At 39.9% G+C, this 20,000-nt stretch overlaps 2 protein-coding genes across 4 annotated transcripts in view; both read right to left on the minus strand.

Moving 5' to 3' along the window:
• Positions 1-4,777, minus strand: part of LOC137993349 (DNA ligase 1-like) — a 24,025-nt gene extending 19,248 nt beyond the window's left edge. Inside the window, exon 1 of the mRNA XM_068839124.1 lies at positions 4,359-4,777. Coding sequence (XP_068695225.1) covers positions 4,359-4,724 — 366 coding nt within the window. The 5' untranslated portion in view covers positions 4,725-4,777. The remainder of the gene's footprint in view (positions 1-4,358) is intronic.
• Positions 4,778-9,115: 4,338 nt separating this feature from the next.
• Positions 9,116-20,000, minus strand: part of LOC137993355 (phospholipid-transporting ATPase ID-like) — a 59,475-nt gene continuing 48,590 nt past the window's right edge. For all 3 annotated transcript variants that reach the window (XM_068839147.1, XM_068839146.1, XM_068839144.1), the window contains 8 exons: positions 19,209-19,265; positions 18,880-18,975; positions 17,175-17,262; positions 14,398-14,479; positions 13,217-13,358; positions 12,722-12,805; positions 12,030-12,275; positions 9,116-11,106 (listed from right to left, as the gene is read on the minus strand). In XM_068839147.1, the coding sequence (XP_068695248.1) occupies positions 10,624-11,106; positions 12,030-12,275; positions 12,722-12,805; positions 13,217-13,358; positions 14,398-14,479; positions 17,175-17,262; positions 18,880-18,975; positions 19,209-19,265 (1,278 nt within the window). In that variant the 3' untranslated portion in view covers positions 9,116-10,623. The remainder of the gene's footprint in view (positions 11,107-12,029; positions 12,276-12,721; positions 12,806-13,216; positions 13,359-14,397; positions 14,480-17,174; positions 17,263-18,879; positions 18,976-19,208; positions 19,266-20,000) is intronic.

Raw genomic sequence — 20,000 nt, forward strand, 5'->3', positions numbered from 1 at the left:
CAGACATGGAGAGGATTTCAAACCCTGTTCTATTTAACAATTGTTCCTCGAGCCCGAATGGGCTATTGACTCAGAGGCCATGAGGGCGAGAGGAATAATTGTTTTAGTAAAATCCAACTAGTTGGTGAAAAAAATATAGAGACAAAACATCTTTCGCTAGTTAAAGCTAGACTTTAATTGTTGTTTTGGTTTTCAAAGTCGGCACTTTTCGCTACTAGTGGGCTATAGCCTACTAGTAGCTCAACCAATCAGAACGCAGCATTGATAATAGACCACTAGTTGGATTTTACTAACAAGTGATATCCCTAACTACTCCGAAAAACACATGGCTATCTGCGGCCTTTCCCTAAATCTAGGTACGACGGAAAGCCGCAAGAATCTGGAAAAAAAGTTCATCTTCCAAATCGGCACCCTTAATCCTCCTCACGGTATTAACGAACGCTTTTCATTTAACTAATATATTCCTATTTCCATGTTACCACTAACTGCTCTACTATAAAAGCTACACGTAACCCACAATTCCTCAATTCGCCCTGACGAAGGGATAACGCTCGAAACGTCAGAAACGTTAGCTTTTAGAATCTCTGTACCGTGGCCAATTTACATTATCAACTCCGTTGATAAAACCAAATTTTTCTCAGAACCCTAATTGACGTGCTGCTAACCAATCGACCAGAACTCTTTCAATGTTGTGGTAACTATGACCAATCTCTAAGCGACCATGCCCTGATCAATGGAATTCTTAAAGAAAAAGTTAGCTTGAATAAACCTAAGATTAATAATTTCAGGACCTATAAGAACTTTCAACACGATGAATTTAAAAAGCACTTCGCTGTTGCACTTTGGCACGTTGGGGAAATTTTTGACCAGATTGACGACCAGGTGTATTTCTGGATCGTACTTATGAATGACATTCTTGATGAGGTAGCACCTGTAAAAAAAATGAGAACTCGAGACAAAGATGTGCCGTACATCACGGACAATCAGAGCCAAGCGGAAAGCCACAATAAAATACCTTAAAAACAAAACAAAGGAGAATTGGGAACTCACATGAAGCAACAAGGCAGAGAAGAATAGGCCAGTTTGGTATTCAAACTGTTGGACTGGATCTAGCATGATTTATCGGTTAACGCGATAAAACTAATCCGAAGACGGTCAAAGGCTCTGCTACACCTAGATTTCGACTGTATCTCCCCTCAAACATTAAACAGAAGGGAGGAAGATTTTAAGTATAATTAGTGTTAATAACTAGTCGATACTTGAGTACCACCTTGTATTTTAGAGTTTTGAGATTTTATCGTTTTAGACTTGTAAGTAGTAAGTAGCTATAAGATTTTAGCTGGTGTATATCCTATTTATTTTCTAATTCATTAAGTTATCTTACTTAATTATTTAGACACGACCCCACAAGCGAAGCATCGCTTTAAATATTCATCGTGTATAAATAAAGATTATTGATTGATTGATTGATTGATTGATCCGCCTACCGCAAAAAATACAGCTTCCAAACCACCCTAATCAACTTAGTGGAGAGAGGCCAGAAATAAACATCTTTTCGTAAGCATAATGTCGAAAGCTCTTGACTCCTTAAATCCACCGCTGCTGTTGAGCAAACTCAAAGCTTACGGCTTCCAGGATAACAAAAAAAAATCGTGTAAAGATGGGAAGGAATATCAGCTCCAATAAATAGATTTGTCAATCGAGGCTGTCCTCAAGGGTCTGCATTAGGCCCTCTGTTGTGAAATGTCTTCCAAAACGATCTATCATGCACCTATCAAAAACTAAAATTTTTATCAAATTCCCCAGGGTGGGAAACTAACATCAATCAAAAAATGTCAAAAAAAGCCCCACCCTGGGGCAAAGAATCTAAACAAACAACACTATAATACCATAAAAAAACAACCAAAGAGCATTTGAAACTCGGTATGTTCATGATTTATATGTTCTGCAAGTTGAAACAAGTCGTATCAGTGACCCGTAAAATACTCTGACCTTGTGGTGGAATTTGATTTCAATCAGATAATAGGCAATATCTTTCTAGGGTACAGTTTAAATTATCGGATTATGGCGATGAAAACAGATAAAAACTTCATACCTTTCTCACGTGACTTAGGGACGGACTTGGTAACCGCGTTTGAATTGATACCAGACTTCTTTTGGTCAAAGTCAAATTTTCCGCCCCCGGGGTCGCTTCGCGATCAAAAGCCCAACAGGGGGGATAGTCTTAGGCATCAAATCCCCGCTTATTGCCCGCACTCCCCCCTTCCCTCCCCGCGGGATTTACATTGATAAGTGCATCATGTTAGGGGAATATCAATGTATGCGGACGACCATCAGTTCTACCACACAGGTCGAGACTTACTATTATATCCAAACTTAGAGATAGTACGGAAACAGCCACAAAGTGGTACCAAACCTTAATCATTGGCAATAATCATAACCATCGAAGAATGCGCAATCTTTGTAAACAAAGAGAAAATCAACTCGACCGAAACTCTCCAACTTCTCGGAGTCACGATAGACTCAAAATTGAACTTTAATAATCACATAAGCATTATTTGTAAAAAAGTCAGTCAAAGGATTGGTGTGCTTATAAGACTCCGCAACTTGATTCCAACAGACGCAAAACTACAACTTTTTATAGCAGCCATTCTACCATATCTAACCTACTACCATCTTATATGGCATTTTTGTAAATCTAGTGATAGTCACAGATTGGAGAGGGTACGAGAAAGAGGCCTAAGGGCTGTTTACAAAGACAAACACTCCACCTATGAACGTTTGCTGCAGAAAGCTAAGTTACCTACTTTACTAAATAGACGTCTACAAGACATATGCATTTTGATGTACAAAGTCAAACACAAACTAAGTCCTTTGAATATTTGTAACATCTTTCAGGAACATAACTCTTCCTATAATTTAAGATAGTCCGACTTTTCAGTTTCCAGGTATAACACAGTAACTTATGGAAAACATTCATTGCGCTATTTAGGACCCACATTTTGGAGCAAACTGACAACTGCAGACAGATCAGTCACACCGTTAGCCAGTGTTAAAAACCGAGTACGTAAGCGCGACCTTAGCTCTCTGTTAGATGATGGCTGTAGGGGCTGTGCTCATTGTAATTCTTAATTGATTTCTTCAATTCTTATTTCATAGTCTTTTCATATACTATATGTATATATGACTTAATTTTTTTAGAATTTAGTGGATAGTATTTCTTTGTAAATAATGTTATCTATTATTATTTGTGTCCCCACATTAGTATGGGATATTTCCCGAACTAGAAGGTTCTGACACGGTAATATACTACTACTACTCTCACTGTATCGAGGCTCAAGGGAACCGTTGACTTGCCGTGTCCAAATTCGTTGTAAGCGAGCCTCCAAGAATTTTGAAAACTTGAATATTTTTCACTGTTTCTCAGCAATGGATGCTCACTGGACCTTGAAACTTGGTCAAAGAAAAGTAAATTTATCCGTGTGGCCATCGCTGGAGTTTGAGTGTGACTGATGCCGAAGAAGTGTGATTTTATCGCCGAGATGTGAGGTAAGCCAGAAATTACTCTCCAGCCTTTTCTTGATTTAGGTACGAGTGACAACCCGGGAATTTGAGAAGTCGCTTAAATCGCATTCAATCAGGCAAATAGCCACACAAAAAGCACGCCAATAAAGTACGGCTTTTTATTGAGAACTTTTGCATGTAAATATCTTTTTCAGTTTGTTATCGAGATTCCAATACAAATCCTTATAATTTTTTTACCCTCTGACTCTGGGCCGCCTGTGGTTCCATCATATCATGTTAGAGATTATTGTGAAGAACGAAAAATAGAATTTGTAATAAACGTTTATATAAAAACAACTTTTGAAATTTAGGGAGCAACTTTTTTGATTTTTGGCAATTTTGTAGCAATATTTTGGCATCCCAGTGAGAAACTTTTCAGCACTTTACGAGCACAACTGCATGGAACATGCCTAGCGCTTGTGAGATCAAGATTGTCCAAATATCATCGATAATCAAGTAAAGCTATGATCCCGCAGTTATTAACGCAATCTTTAGCAATTACGTAGCCCAGAGAAGCCTGAAAATTTCAGGACTTCAACGGGATTGAACCCGTGTCCTCGCGATGCCGGTGTCGGTGCCGGCATCACTAGGTCACCTCTGTGGTGCATGATTTAGGAAGCAGGGATGACGCAGTAGTTACACCAATGTGGCCCGCGGATTCCATTCCCAGACTTAGTCTCACATGTGGGGAACCCTCTAAGTTAAATACAGTTGACACCCAACCACTAAAATTATTTTTGTCGTAAAAAAACATCAAGCAAAGATCATTATTATTAAGATTATTGTGAACCTACCTTGTTCGCCAAAGCAATTTCCAGCCGATCTCGCACTGTTTGTAATTGTAATTTCAGATCGACATTTACAGCCATAGCCTGTTTATTCATCTCTCGATCTTTTATCAACTCGCTTTGAAATGAATGACTCTCTCTCTCCAATTCCAACATCCTGTTCTCCAGTGCACGGCGCTTTCGTTCCAGCATCAATGTATTGCTTTCTGTAAGTCTCAGTTCCCGCACGAGCGCATTGTTTGAAGCGGAGAGACTCCAATAATTGTAACTACAGATAAAGACCAGCGACACAAGGACGATGACAATAATGAAGATTGGCATACGAGAACGACTGAGAGTAACTTTCATTCTTGCTTTCTCGTAGGAGTCCATCGACAGAGCTTTTACCTTTTAATCCACACGGAACTTAACATATTAACACTTTACGCCAGATTAAATATGCATTTCTAGGTGACTTCGTGTTAAATACCACAACAAAACAGCCCATTACTATAGTTATCGTGTATTTAAATTAAATAATAATAATAATATTCACTAAATATTTCAAATTTGGTGAGTGAAATGTATTTAGAATGCGCAACTTATCAATTCCTTCATCCCACCACATTATATGTCATGAAAATGGGACTTTAAAGTCGGCCTCAAATTGAAAAAGAGAGGTGATCTCTTGAAATTACTGTCTCAATATCTGGGTGGAATTTTTTTCACCCGGCAAACTCGTTTTTTGACTTTGTCACTTGAAGGTGTGGCATAAGCAACTTGAGAGTTGTAAGCCTTTACTAATTGAAACAATATTCTAATTCATTCCTTCACACACGTTTTTAACCATCACTACGGAGATGTTACACTAAGTTGGAGTGCATTTAGAGAAGTTCACTTTTAACATTACACAGCTGATTAGTTTAGAGTGCGCAGATACCGAAATCTCTTTTGTACGCGCGCACATGAAAAGATTCCTCATCCAAAATTAATGCGTTGGGTCGGTAAGGAAATTATATTTTGCACTAGTACTTTCAATTTTAGTTCTTTAAGACTCAAGCGACCTTGTACTTTTCTCCTTCCCTTGGGTTCCAGAATCGCATGGTTTCCTAAAGTTTTCAGCTCTTCTCGTCATTTATTTCGAACTACAGATCTCTTCGACTGATGAACCCTGTCAGAACTTAGTATATTATGACGACTGGTAATGACGAGGAAGGACCACTGCACTGGTCGCTACTTATTCTCCGGCTGCCACAAGACCGACGTTCAGGCCTGGAAGCGCTGCTCTCTTTTCACGCAATACCAGTTTGCTTTACGAATGTTCCCCGAATGTGAACTTGAATAAAACACTCATTCCCTTGTAAAAGTACCTCTGGATGCTTTTTGATGCTGGCTGCATATTGCAGTGACAGGCTTTGACGCCTTGGACCTCGTCAATCTCTTGACCTCGTGCTCAGTACAACTCAGTAGCCAGTAGGCCTGGATCATTAGGACTCTACAGCCTCTATTTCAAAGCTACAATCCTGGTCAAACGACTTTGGGACACTTGTCAAATTTGGCCGAAAAGTAGAGAATTTACTGTACATGCTTCCATCGTTATATGAGCAACGCGTGCTTCTCTTTCGCTGCCTTCTGCGTCCTCCCTTTCCCCCCAGACAATGTTGAAACATTCGTGCGATCGATGAACTACTTTTGACTTCGGACAAAGTGAAAAATCAACATTGTAATGGGGGGAGGGGAGAGGCGGAAATTGTCCCAACAGTTTTGACCATGATTGTAGTCCGAGTACAAATTTTCTTAGTGTGATGGTAACGACACAGTTATACCTCACATTTTTATTCGATAGAGACTTCGCTATTGGCCAATCTTGGAAAAAGGGGCTGAAGTCAATTCATAACCATTAAGCACACAACCTCTAATTTCTTTAGCCCACTTTCTTTGGTCACTGCAATCTGGACATTTACGAGTACTATTTTTGGGACTTGGAATGTGTAAATTTTCATTGGACATAGGCATGCCAACCCTGGGTGTTACGCAGGAATTTTTTTCCAAGGTAGGCGAAACGAAGGCAAAGACCGATGACTAGAAAAAACCTCTGCCTCAATTCCAAGCGGGAAATCAATTCAAAAATTGAACTTGTTCGCTGATTGGACATAAGATTTCAGGGGGTTTCCGATTGGATAAATCGAAAAACCGGTTTTCCAACAAATGATGCGACAAACAGCGTTGCGTGACTTTGGCCTGAAAGGACAAGGACAAGGAGGCTTTACGGTATGGTCCATGTGCTGCCTCGATGCCTTCCAATACAGAATAACGGCTTTGACAACGCGAAAAGACTTGTTTTAATCGTAGTTAAATTTGCTTACCGATTTGCCTAGGAGAAAGCTCGTTTGACAGCGATCGAAGGAATAAACTCATTTGAAATTCGCGAGAAAAAGTTCAGCTCGCCGACGGGCTCCGAACTCATGCCACCAGAGGTATTTTCTTCAGTCCTCGGTATTGCCTCCAGCTCGCGTAGCACTCTCTCAAACCTTTAAAAAAAGACTCCTCTAGTATCCAGGTTAAGGCAAACCATACAAATGCTTACATAAATTCATGGTTTTGAACAACTAAAATAATAGGAATTTTAAATAAGACTATTTCACCAACTTTGAGGTGTTTCTTTTGACCTGTTTGAGAGTGCTGTCATAAATTACTGGGTTGCCAGTATGGCAATCCCAGTAGGAAAATGGGTGGACTTTAGCCGTCCTTTTTTCCGTGTAGTCTTTCCTGTCCCTCCTCTGTTAAGTAGTGTCTTTGTGTGTAGAGTGTTCTGCGCGTATGTTTGTTAGGTTTGAGGGGTAGTAGAAATGCATAGATTTTATCCGGTGGACACAGTAGAACATTTAATTAACCTGCAATGGCGTCGAAAGTCAATGTAACGCGAATGGCATTTTAGTGCATCTTTAAACAAAATATACCCTTAGGCCTGGTTTCCACTAGCGACACAAGCATAAGCACAAGCAGCACACGCAGGCGCATTTACTTGTTGTTAACTAGTGTCTAATAATCTAGTGTCTATTGTTCGAACAAAAGGCTCTAATAAACTACAAGCTACTGAGTTTGCGTATGCTTGTGCTTGTGCTTGCGTCGATAGTGAAAACAAGGCTTTATGGAGCTCAAGAATGGAATGTCAATTGGATAAACAAGACAGGCGGTGAAAAATAAATATCTGGAATCATAAAAGCGACAGGTAATGGACTTGGATAACAATCTTTCGCCCGTTGAGCAGTAATCAAGTGAGCTGTATTTCTAATATTTTACGAAGTGTGGTGTTATGTAAAACACTGAAACAAAATGGAAAATTCTCTGGTAACTTATGGGTTCAACAAAGACAGAGAAGGAATCGAACACCATAAGTGGATGTGTCTGTTGTCTGGCTATTTGTATTTACTTGTACTCAACTTTGCACAGTCTTCAGGTAAAAAAATAATTGGAAATGCGACAGCCAAGAATTATTTGAAAGAAAGCCTGTCGTCTATTTTGTGCTTCATTATTCAAGGAAACGGTTCTTCACGAAAGGGTTTGATCCTGAAATCTATTTTGTTCCGTATGGTAATTGAACACAATTGGGTTTCGGTTTGTCTCCACGCACGCAATGAAATAGGAAAGGGTTTTTGCCTCTAATAGCAAATATGTTCTTTGTTTCAATAAAATTTTCGCTGGAAAAGGTGGCCGTTATGAATTCATTTTGTGTAATATTCGAGCTTAACATATTTGCATAGGGGCGTTGAAACGTGACACCCGAGGAGACGCGACTTTTTTCTCTCTGACAAATGATTAATTGGTAGCCAAGTTTTTAACCTCAAAAAAAAAATCTGTTTTGTCATTATAGTGTAAAATAAAAGTTATTTGGGAAGCCAACAATAATTTTTTGACTTCCTGGTTCACCCAATTTATTGTTAAGACTTAATTATTAACCACTTCTTTTGCTTTTGTGCTTGTCAGCATTGTGATTCGCGATAATTCTCAAGTCTGTTTTTGTATCTCATAGATGTTTAGATTTTCTATTAGATGGCCGCTCAACCTCGTGATCGGGTAAATAGTTCACCCTAAGTCAAAATAGATGCGCCGGTTTCTCAGGAACCCGACAAAGAGGGCTTCCTGACCCGACAGATTTAATGTAACAAAATTTAAAAACCAAAGACGGAAGTTTCTTGGCTAAAAAGTACGTTGTTTTACGCTGAAAACGACGACCGATTAACATTCTTTTCCGTGGATTCATTCCGTTGATACAAGGTGATCATCACGTGCATCTTTATGGTTGCCTAGCACGTGATCAATTTCTTCCTTTTGACAGAAGAACATCATGACCTTTCCCTTGATTTATGAAAGTCAGAGACTGCAGAAATGTTCGTTTTTTTACGATCGATTGTCATTAATCTTTCGATGAGAAATCGATTCAGAGTTATATATAACAAACTATATTTTTTTCTTCATCTGTCTTTTGGCTTATCTTTTACTGTTAACTCCCGGCTTTTATGGCACTTTTTGGTGCAAACGTAAAGCCAAAAAATGTTTTGACCTGGCATCAGATTATAATGAAAAGAAGAGGAATTCTGAAGCGGAAACAACATCTTCATTCCTTCCTTAGTGTGTGCAATAAACGTTTGCTTAGTGTAACTGCAAGACATGCATGACATGCAGGAAAACGTCCGTCAGAGCAATTTGCAGTTAGTTTTTTTGCAGACTATTTATTTAAAGAAACGAGTGAATTTTACTCAAAAGAGTGTTTTGTTATCTTTAAACTGAATTTATTACCAAAGCTTAAAAAACTAAAAGCCCTCAAAATGGGACAGGACATTATAAAACAATGAAACGTGTGAACGTGTGAGCCAAAGGGCCTCTCAAATGGTCTTAACGACCCCCGACTTGAAAAAAATTGACTGGATCGCTGCAGTTCAATTCGCCCTTGTCACACGGCGGCCATATTGTCCCGGGAGACCAAAAAAGCTTTGTTTTACCACGCCAAGCCCCACCCTCACGGTTTCCACTGCGAGGCTTGGCGTGGTAAAACAAAGCTTTTTTGGTCTCCCGGGACAATATGGCCGCCGTGTGACAAGGGCGAATACTGCCCAACTCGGTGCCTTTTATTTTTATGTAACACGTATCACAGGCAGCCCAGTGTACCCTCATGGAGCGTCTAGTTAAGTTCTGTGACACTGCAATGTGCGACACAAGTAACTTCTGTTACCAAATACATTCACCCTTTGTTACAAAGCACTACGTATTAAGGAATAAAGGCATACAAACGAAAAGGTCTTTTCTTTTCCCTTCTTTCAGCGATAAGAATTAATTACAATGCTAAGCCGCTCCCGGCCATCATTAAATATTCGATTAACAGGTTTAAAAACTGACATTCTCAATTAATCTAGACGATAAAATGCCTCTTCTAAACCCTACAAATCGAGCATAATTAGGTACTACGTCTAAAAGGGGTGCTCTTCTAGAAACTAGGTACTACGTCTAAAAGGGGTGCTCTTCTAGAAACGGTAGTTACGTAGGTGCCGAATAAAACGTTAAAACGTGAACAAGTTCTTATGGGAATTAGCCACCACAGCGATAGCTGAAAGAGTTGACGTTTTAAACGACAGGCCTTCAAAAGCGAAACTGATTCGTCGGAAAAATTTGACCCTATTTTACATACAGAGAATTGAAATTTGAGAAACCTAAATACCTAGATATGATACAGTGGCCTACGTTAACCTGTCCCTCAAATATATATAAACAACACCAGATAGTGTTTGCTCCGCGAAGTGATATGCCAAATCTCGAACAGCAATGCATTTCAAGGAACGTTCTTTAATTTAACACAGCGTGTGGTGCGCATGGATCCATCGGCTGCGCCGTACCGGTCCTTTTGAGACTTGCTGGCTCCAGGGGTTGAAGTATTTGAGCTCAATTACAACAAATGTGGTGCTCACACACGTCTTGTCAACTGCGCAAGGTAAGTCGGGACGTTATGCAACAAGGACGTTTGCAAGGACAAGAATGCTAGAAACCTGAAATCTTAGTAAGCAAAGGTACACTGTACGTATTCATTTTTCATTAAGATACATTTCTTTCAGTGTCAGTATTTATTCCTAAGCAACCATGGAAAACCTTGGAGAATAATCGCATATCCATTTATCTGAATGCGACGTTCGCGTAGAGTCTTGTGGTCATCCTTGCTTAATACTGATATCTAAAAGTGTTCGCCAACATTGCTGGAAGCGTTAATGACAGCCGGCATTAACCGTACTGTCATTCTTATTTACAAAGTGACCACTGGTGAGCTCTTGTTACGATTTGCACTCTTGAACTTTTTCCTTAAAAAGGTAGCAGGCGACATGACAATCTTACCAAACCCTTCTTGATGGGCGAACGCATAACTCGAACGCTTGGAACTTCGCCTTCGCGTCAACTGCGGTTTGAATTCTATGGGCGGTGCTCTCGCACCCGGAGTCATGTGCGCCTCTTGTCTCCTAATAGTGTCACTAAGTGTCGGGTACAGTTCGTTATGAAGGAAGTAGTAGGACAACCGAGTTACGACAGTTACAGCCAGCACCAGCAACAGGCAAAACCAAAATGTTACATTTCCATACACTTCGAACTGCATTCCGTAGTAGTGTCCTTGAGGAAAGATATGGAACACGAATTCCGCATAAAAGACGAAGTAAAACACAAAGTAGAAGAGAATGCTTCCCCATACGAAAAAATGATTGATTCCTGTCCAATACTGCGTGAGAAAAGAGATCTACAAAGAAACGAGAGAACATTGCGTTTGAAGTTTATACTGGCAACCATTGGCACCATCTTACCAGTAAACAATCAAAAAATCAGCAATAAAGGAAAACCAACAACAAAATAACTGAAGAGATATGTTTTACGAAGTTGACTTGGGTTTATTCAGGAAAGGCTGACTGCTCCTTTGCAGGAATCGAACCGACGACCTTACGAATACTAGTTCCGATCGTCTACTAATAAAAGTCTTACGAACCTTGTTTTCTCGCTCCGTACTGTAAAATTACGGACCCTTGTTTTTCCCCTACAAGGAAAAACGTGGGCCGTGATTTACGTAACAGTACGGCCCTGGAACTCGGTTACTAAGAGATATTTATCATATGGCACGTACGGCCACGCGCGCGCTTTTAGTATAAAACTATTGGGAAAATCCCCGTATGAGGGCCGTACCCAGGCCCACCTCCGTGCGATGCGATTTTAGAGGATTTCGTCGCTTTTTAATATCCAAGTTATTTACAGCCAGAAAAGCAAATGCAAACAACATATTAGACAAATTTTCTGTGCAAATATTTGTTACTTACTTTGTCCAAACTTCATATTGTGAGTGCGTATGGATAGCGTCAAGAGCCCATATGATAAAACGCTTATTGACTGAGTTTAAGTCGGACGGACGGGAAATATTTGGCCCGAGATCATGGCGTACGTGCGCCATGAGGTAAGCAGTACTGTAGGTGTTCCAAGTGCGAGGTGCGTGCGCCTTCTGATTGGTGCGTTTGCTTAGTGTTTTGGACAGGAAGAAACAAGGAAACGCGATCCACCAGCAAGAATTTCTTTCTTATCGCTTCGCTCACGAGCGAAGGGTTAGCTCCTGGAATAAGGTTGCAATGTTTCACGTGCTGTCATACAATGGAACCGTTACACACCGATATCACGTACCTCAATGTTAACAACGACTACTAAAATAGCAGCGACCACAGTGCCAAAAAAATATACGGAAGAAGTCTCCAGACCGTCACTGGCGATTCCATCGCTGAAAGCACCATAAGATAAGAAGAAGATGGCAATAGATGTTAGGGTGCCGTACAACAAGCTTAGGAAAAATATCTTCTTGTTGAACAACTGATTTGTTTGGCCAGGTATGTATAGACGAGGATACTTGTTGCAGCTTGTATCTGAAACATCCTGAATTGAATTACAAAAAGAAGACACAGTTTAGGAATGATAAGACCAAAATAACGTTTTTGTCACGAAAATGAAAGATAGAGCTAGCAAAAAATCGTATCTTGTTATTTTCTCCTCCGTAAATAGCTGGCATATCTTCCCCCTCCCCTTCCCCTCCTCCAACATGACCTTTATGAAGGAAAGCTTTTACGGAAGATCGTAGTAATTTCTTACGCCAATCGTTTCGATCTTACTTCTGATTGGTTGGGAGGAGACGCAAGGAAAGAAAGTAAGGAAAACAACAAGTCACCGATGTCCCTCTCTCTCGAAAGGCTATCATTAAATACTTTTAAAATCCTACTTGTGGCTACGTTTAACAAACAGTTACAGACTTGATGTCGTCAAAAGGTAGTCGTGAGTTGTAAGAGACTGTAGTTGTGTCCAAAATCTCTTCTAACATTTCTAACCTGATCAAGGACTGCTAAAAACACTACCGGAGCTGAGGTAAAAAACACGTTATAAAAAGAGATAAACCATGCGTCGTACAGCGTCTGAAAGAGTAAATCCAAAACCTGTTAGAAGCCATAAAAAGTAAACTCTACACGTGCAACGTCATGAATATTGTTTGCCGGATCACGTGACATAATTATCTCAACAGCTGCAAGAACGGCAGAAAATTAAAACAATACCATTTAGAAAAAGGAAAATTCGATTCATGATTAGTTATTTTGGTTAGATCTTTGAACAGAAACGACACTAAACGCACTCAGAAACAAGCCTTGTTACTTTTCATATGCACAAACAAGACAGGGTCACAAAACGAACATGGCCGTTGGAAACCAACGAAAACAGTACGATTTCGAAGTTTCGAATATTGTGGCCTGTTGAGGCTTCGTAGGATCGAAGAGTAGATTTTATTAAACTACCTATTGACCTTATAATGAAATTATACGTCAGCTTACCTGCGCGGAAAATCCAGTATAAAATGCGTACCAAAGTTGACACAGTGTAAATGCAAAATTCTTGTAGAAAAAGTAGTTCAAAAATTTGCTCATTCGAAGGTACGACCAGCGTCCATGTACCAGAAGAAGTTGTTGAAGGTACGTGAATAAAGTATTAAGGAAAGCTCGCTAACGACAAGAACAATAGAAACTGACACTGCTAAGACCTCAAGGACAAAAACAGCCACTTCAACATCAAAGCAACACCTTCTTTTCGCCCTTTTTAAAAGCTTTATGCTATGCACGCTTAAGCCGAACACCCTGTAAAGCTGGGTAGTTCAGCAGCTCTCGTAAGCTGACTATTACTGATCTGTATATTGCACCTGCTTTTTCTTGCTTTTTTTCAGGCGTATCTCATTGTTCTTTCGTTTTCGCTTTGAGTAGCAGGCTAGTCACATTATACGTTACGAGAGCTTCTACAATGCACCAGAATAGTGGTCACAAGGGTTGGAAAACTTTATTCTATATGCATTTTGCCCCTCTCCACCCCTGTGCAATGTCGACAAAACACTTTTGTCTAACAAAAGTCTTCATTTTACCATTTTGCAACATTGAAAGGGGGATTGGGGGTACCGACGCTTATTCTGTAGGCATTACGGTTATGATTTCATGTTTTTGCGCACTTTCAAACACAATTTGTCCATGGTTGTAGAAAGGACCATGTTCTAAACGATAGTGAGATTGCCAAGGATTAATTTGATTCAATTTGGCTAAGAATTTAGAATGATACTGCTACAGATTTCAGTGTAAGCCTTCAAGAATGACTGGCCTAAAGGGAAGTCCCTTAAGAAAAGTTCAAATATTTTTTTCCCAGTCGTTCGCCCCTAACATTATAGCGCCATCATTAGCTAGCGAACTCTAGGGCTCAAACCCCAATCCCCGGTTTCGTTTTCACATGCGTGAATTACTGTAGCGGAAGGGTAAATGGGTCACACCCAGCTCTGTGATTGGCTGATTTTGAGCCACCTTGCCGGTTTCTGTCTTTACCAGTCTCCTGGCTGTCACTGCAAACATGAATGGCGACAGTAAAAAGCGAAACCGTTGATTTGAAGCTGAACTTCAGAGTCCCCGTACTTATGAGAGGCGCAATCGTATGAGTGTCGGAAATCTACACATTTAATCTTGTCCACTGTAGAGGATATTTAAACTGGCCGAATGAGTAATCACTGGCTAGCACGGCTTGCATTCCTTCTTGTCCACTTATTCCAACACCTATATGAGCAGCTGCAAGAAAATGATCAGGAAGAAATTGAGAGGTTCGTTTTGTCGATAAACGACTAGGGAGTGCTCCAGCAGCCGACGATAAAAGCGGAAAAATGCTGGCGCCGTTGCGAATTGGTTCTGCTTTTATCTCTGATTCGCTGATAGAGCATTTTTCAAATGACTGTCAAAAGTAAATTGCTATGCTTAGTGATTGGTTTAAAAACCTCGCGCCAGTTTACAACAAATGAACCAATCACGACTTCCCCGCGTGATTTTTCCCGCGATTTTAGCAAGTTACACGCAATTGCTACGAATTTGGATTGGTTCGTGGCGCTGTTTGCACCTGCTGTAATTGGTCGAAGTAATTACTTTGGTACTTATTTTACGACACTCAATTGAAACACTCTAAATACGACGCGAGGATTTTTAAGCCAAAAGCAAAGGTCACTCTTTCTTGGTATTGCATTCGTAGCAATTTGGAAGTAAATCCCCTCTGAAAGGGCTGCAATACTCAACAATAAAATAACCAAAGCCAGTTAAAAAGCAAAACTTCAAGGAACGCAGCGGGTTCGTAAAAGCAAAATACCAAGAATGAGACAGCCGTTCCGCAATTTTTATTTAAAGAGGCTCGAAAGGGTTTTCAGCTGATCGCGATCAGCTTATGATTCAAAATGGTCACCAGAAATAAACAAATACCACTAATTTCGCTCACCTTTCTTCTAATTTATATATATATATATATAATATAAATAGAGATCTTCTATTCACGAAAACTACGAAAATTCTACACAAATTGTTTAATGGTCACTTAAATCCGTTTGTGTTGGCCTGTAGCTACACTCGCGCGCGGACTCGAACGAGCGGGTGACGCATGCGTAAATGCTGATCTTGTAAGCCCCTCATTTATCCTCATTTTGCAACTTTACTCGTTCATATCTCTACTTCCGGACGGTAGATTTTTTTGCATGTTAGCTTGGATTAATTTAAAGCGTTTGTCTTTCAAATTCCAAACAAATTCTGTAGGTGACAAAAAAAAATTAGAGACACATTTGTAAAAAAACTGATTTTTCTGAAAAACTGGCCTACAGATTTTGTTGAATTTTAAGCTGGCTCAAAACAGTTTCAACGCTTCCAAGTAACGCTCTTATTAGAGGGATCGGCACTACAATGCTGTATCATGTATTAGCAATATTGCAGTACCAAATGAGACACGGATTATTACTGAACAAAATGCCTTCATTATTGTGACGTAACATGTCACCGTGGCAACGGTTAAGCCCCGTAAAAACACCCTTTAATTTGTCTTTAGCTTTGTATATCTCAAAAACGAACTTGGTGACCCCCATTTTTTATTTCTGAAAAATAATCAGAAGGGCAAGATGAAACTTTCTGCAAAGTTTAAAAAAATTGTGTACAGCGGATTCAGAGCCACCTTACATCTGTGTGATTTTTTTAAGGTGGCTCTGATTCTGTAGTACAGATTTTTTTTCTAACTTAGCCAAAAGTTTCATTTTGGCCTTCTGATCACTTCTCAGCAGTAAAAAAACAGAGGGGGGGGGGGGGGGTGGATCACCGAGTTCGTTTTTGAAATATGAGACTCTAAACTCAAAATATAGGGTGTCTTTGCTGGGCTCTCCCGTTGCCAAGGTAACTTATTACAACACACCAATGACCACATCTTGTTTGGAAAAAATCGGTGTTTCATATTGTACCATAACATTGCTGTTACGTGATACAGTGTTGTAGCGTCATCCATTCTTAGAGAGAGTCTTCGAGGTGTTGAAACTGTTTTGAGCCACCTTAAATATTTTAGAGATAATTTCTAACATTATCTGGTAATGCGGAATGAGAAGATTTCACCGTCCCGTTTTTCAAAAAAGACAATATATCTTGATTTTAAGGCTAAAAGAAATGCCTTATATCGGCGCCAAGGTAACGTAATTTTGGAGGAAGATGTGATGTGAGAAATGTACGATGGGTACTTAATACCCTGGCCAAATTTCGTCTTGATATGATCACCCTAACGGTATCTAAGGACAGAATATGTTTATTTGTTTGAAAAAGGGAGAAACTATTTCGAGCCTCCTTAACCAGTACAGTACACCCCTATCAACAGGGAATTCAAGAAACGACGACTGCTACAACAACGACAACGCCAAAAAGCAGTAATATTATTGGTTAAAAGAGGAAAAAATGATCGTGCTGCACGTGCGGCCCGCATTTTTGTACATTTCTCTCCTGTACTCGTCAAAACAACAACGTAAAATGACCAATTTTCAGGTTTTGACGACAACGTGGACAAACAACAGTGAACGTTTCCTTCTCTCTCTTTGCTTCAAATCTGCACATACCAATCTAGCTGTAGCATATTTCGCCCATATTGTGCAACATAAACAAGATGGAAACATCGTGAAACACTTAGAATAGCTAATAGTGATAGTTTGAAGTGACGTTTTCGTCGCCGTAACCATCGTGGCTTCTTAAACTTCCTATTCTTGGTTTTCATCCACGTGATGAGACGGCCATGTTGGTGTAGAAATCCATAGAAAGTGGCCTCACAAGTTTTGCATAATAATGCAATCAAATTCCCAAAAGACATTTTACTGCATTGTTCTGTACATCAACATGGCCGCCGTGACGTCAGATGAAAACCCTCAATTAGCCTAGCGGACGTTAAACACTCTAGCCCTAGATGACTGCTTTACTTCAAAGATACCTTTAATCATGCTGACATCATTTGCTCCGTCTCCAATGGCTAAAGTCACAGCGTTTAGATTGTTCTTGACCAATTGCACAACCAACGCCTACAAAACAATTTTCCTAATGAAAACTGAATCCCAACCCGTTTTCACAAAGTTCACAAGGTTGTTTGACTCTTTGAGTACAACTTAATTAAAAGCTAATAAGGCTTATTTTCCAGTGATGTCGTCGGTCATCATCACGTACAAGATGACACCGCCTTTTTAATCGATCAATGAAATCTAGAATCTGGCTCCTTCGTACTTTTCTGAAGGACCGCTTAATGAAGCGTGTTTCCCACTACAAGGACTTTCATACGTTAAAAGTTCGGAGTGAAACATTCTAGATATTTTTTCTCTTGATGAAACTCAGTCGGGAATACTGGTAACAATACTAATGCTCAGACAGGAGCCAAACTGATGGCCTCTCGATTTCTAGTTTGCATTCTCTACAACATGGGATAAGCGAACTACATATTGCGAAAGCTCACATTCTAAAAAACGTTTATTAATTTTGTGAAGGTGACGGCCAACCGAAGCGCAGTATTCAGGTTAATTTGTATACCCACATAAAGCTCAATATATTTCAAATGTTTTCCTGATTAGAACTTCCGTATCTAAATTGCAAAAGGACCATTCTATAATGCACTTTATTATTCCACTATTACGTAATTTTACCATATTTGGACAAGATGACGCACAAAATATGAGACGGTAATACACCGACCGGTAATTGAGCGGTTTAGAACAGAGCAAATACGAACGGAACGGGAGTTTTTCAAAGAAAGAAATTGATTTCAACAGGGAGCAAAGCTTGAGAATTTAGCTTGTCATTCGTCATTTAGTTTACCAAATGAAATAAAGGTCATTTGGCTGGCTTTTTGTGCTATTTACATCGTTCGCACGTGCCCTGAAGGACAGATGATGCTTTTCTTTTAAAAATACTCTTACCAAATAAAATTAAAGCAAAATAACACCTTTTTTGTAGTGGAATAATAAATCTCTTATTCGATGGTTTAAATATAAAACTCGAGGACATTTTGCTCATTGCTCGTATTTTCCTCGCCCCTGCGGGGCTCAAAAAAATACTACGCAACTCGCAAAATATCCGCGCGTGTTATATGTTAAACCATGGAATAAGATGTATATACGGGGCCCAGTTGTTCAAAAACTGATTAATACTAATCCGCTATTATGCACCACTGAATCGAAGTTTGAATCTTGTCCGTCAAAAAAAACAAAAAAACAAAAACATCACAATGTTGTTTTATGCTTCAGGAAAACAGAAGTCTAAGGGCGCTTTCCATTTGACAGAACTGACCGGCGAGACCGGCGATTAAAAAGGACTAACTCTACAATGCCTTCAAATTAACACACTTCGAGGATTATATACACTTTTCCAGAAGAATGCGAGGGATTATCATGCAAGTGTTTCCTCAAATGTTTGCATTTCTTTTGCAAACTGACGGGTGTTTCCAGTTATCCAGAATTAGCTTAATAGGACTTTGAACAACTATACCAAGAATACTATTCTACCAGATCGGACGTTCAGTCAAAAAGTGAGATCCAATACTCGCGGAAGATCTGTATGGTCTTTACGATGGCTCTGCTATATGAGATCTCCAGCTCATTTTGTGTCTATCATTTTATTAAGCACGGTCAAAAAATAAAATGATGAAATACCTTTTGAAGAGGTGTGACTCGACAACAAATCACTGCCTTACAAAGGCACGCAAGCGACAAGAATTCCTGCTCCAAACTTTCATGGAGTGCAAATGCCTATAACACCAAATTAAGACAAAAAAAGTAACGTCAAAGAATTAAAGAAGATCATCATTCGTGTCCACAACTTCACACGTGTGCTATAAGAACTGAACTGAAGTTAAAGTTTACGGGAGAGATGTCTCGAATATCCGCGGCTGCGCAAATAGAATGTTTACATTTCATAGCTTTCACAGGAAAGCTGAATGCGCAATGTGCGGAGATAATGAATCGGAGTGAGATCCACTTACCAGACTTTTTCCAGGAATCACAAGCCCGAAGGTCGAGGATTCTGCTCCCTTTTTTGTCTACAGTACACAAAAATAAAGAAATCCACGTTAGCAAACGAAGAAAAAAGTCTGCCTCGCGGACATGGGCGTGTCCTATATAGTTGTAGCGGCACCTGGCCGCCTATATGTTTCCAACCCAGAAACATTCTAAAAAGTTATTATTTTTTTGTTGATTTTAAACTTTAATTTAAATCTCACCAATGAGTTCTAAGAACGACTCTCGCAATGGTTCTGCTAAACTAATCAGTTGAAACACTTTAAAGATGGGACACTATTATACTCTTTAACACTGTTAAGTCTGATTGCACATTTTGGTCACGCGGTAGGGGTGACCGAAGTAGTCAGAGGCTTCAAACACTGTCGCGAGGCAGAAAGTTTGCTTGCTGGCTGAGCATCTTTTTGTACACAAAAATTTGGTTTCATTGACGAAGGGCTCTGACGAAGATTCGCGCTCATGAAGGGCTAACGCTCGAAACGTCAGCTAACAAATCTTTCTTACGGTTTACTTTCATTACCGCGCACCAGTGGCTCAATTGGTTGAGCACCGGGCTGCCAGGCGGGAAGCCGTGAGTTGAACTCCGGCAAGACCAAAACTCAGGGTCTTTAAATAACTGAGGAGAAAGTACTGCCTTTGTAATGACATCTGCACATAGTTACTTAGACTCTCTCGTCTTCCCAGATAAGGACTCTAAACCGTAGGCCCCGTCTCACAACCCTTCGATTTCCATAACCCTATTGGACGTAAAAAAACCC

Source organism: Montipora foliosa, chromosome 2 (assembly GCF_036669935.1).
Source record: "Montipora foliosa isolate CH-2021 chromosome 2, ASM3666993v2, whole genome shotgun sequence".
NCBI lineage: Eukaryota > Metazoa > Cnidaria > Anthozoa > Scleractinia > Acroporidae > Montipora > Montipora foliosa.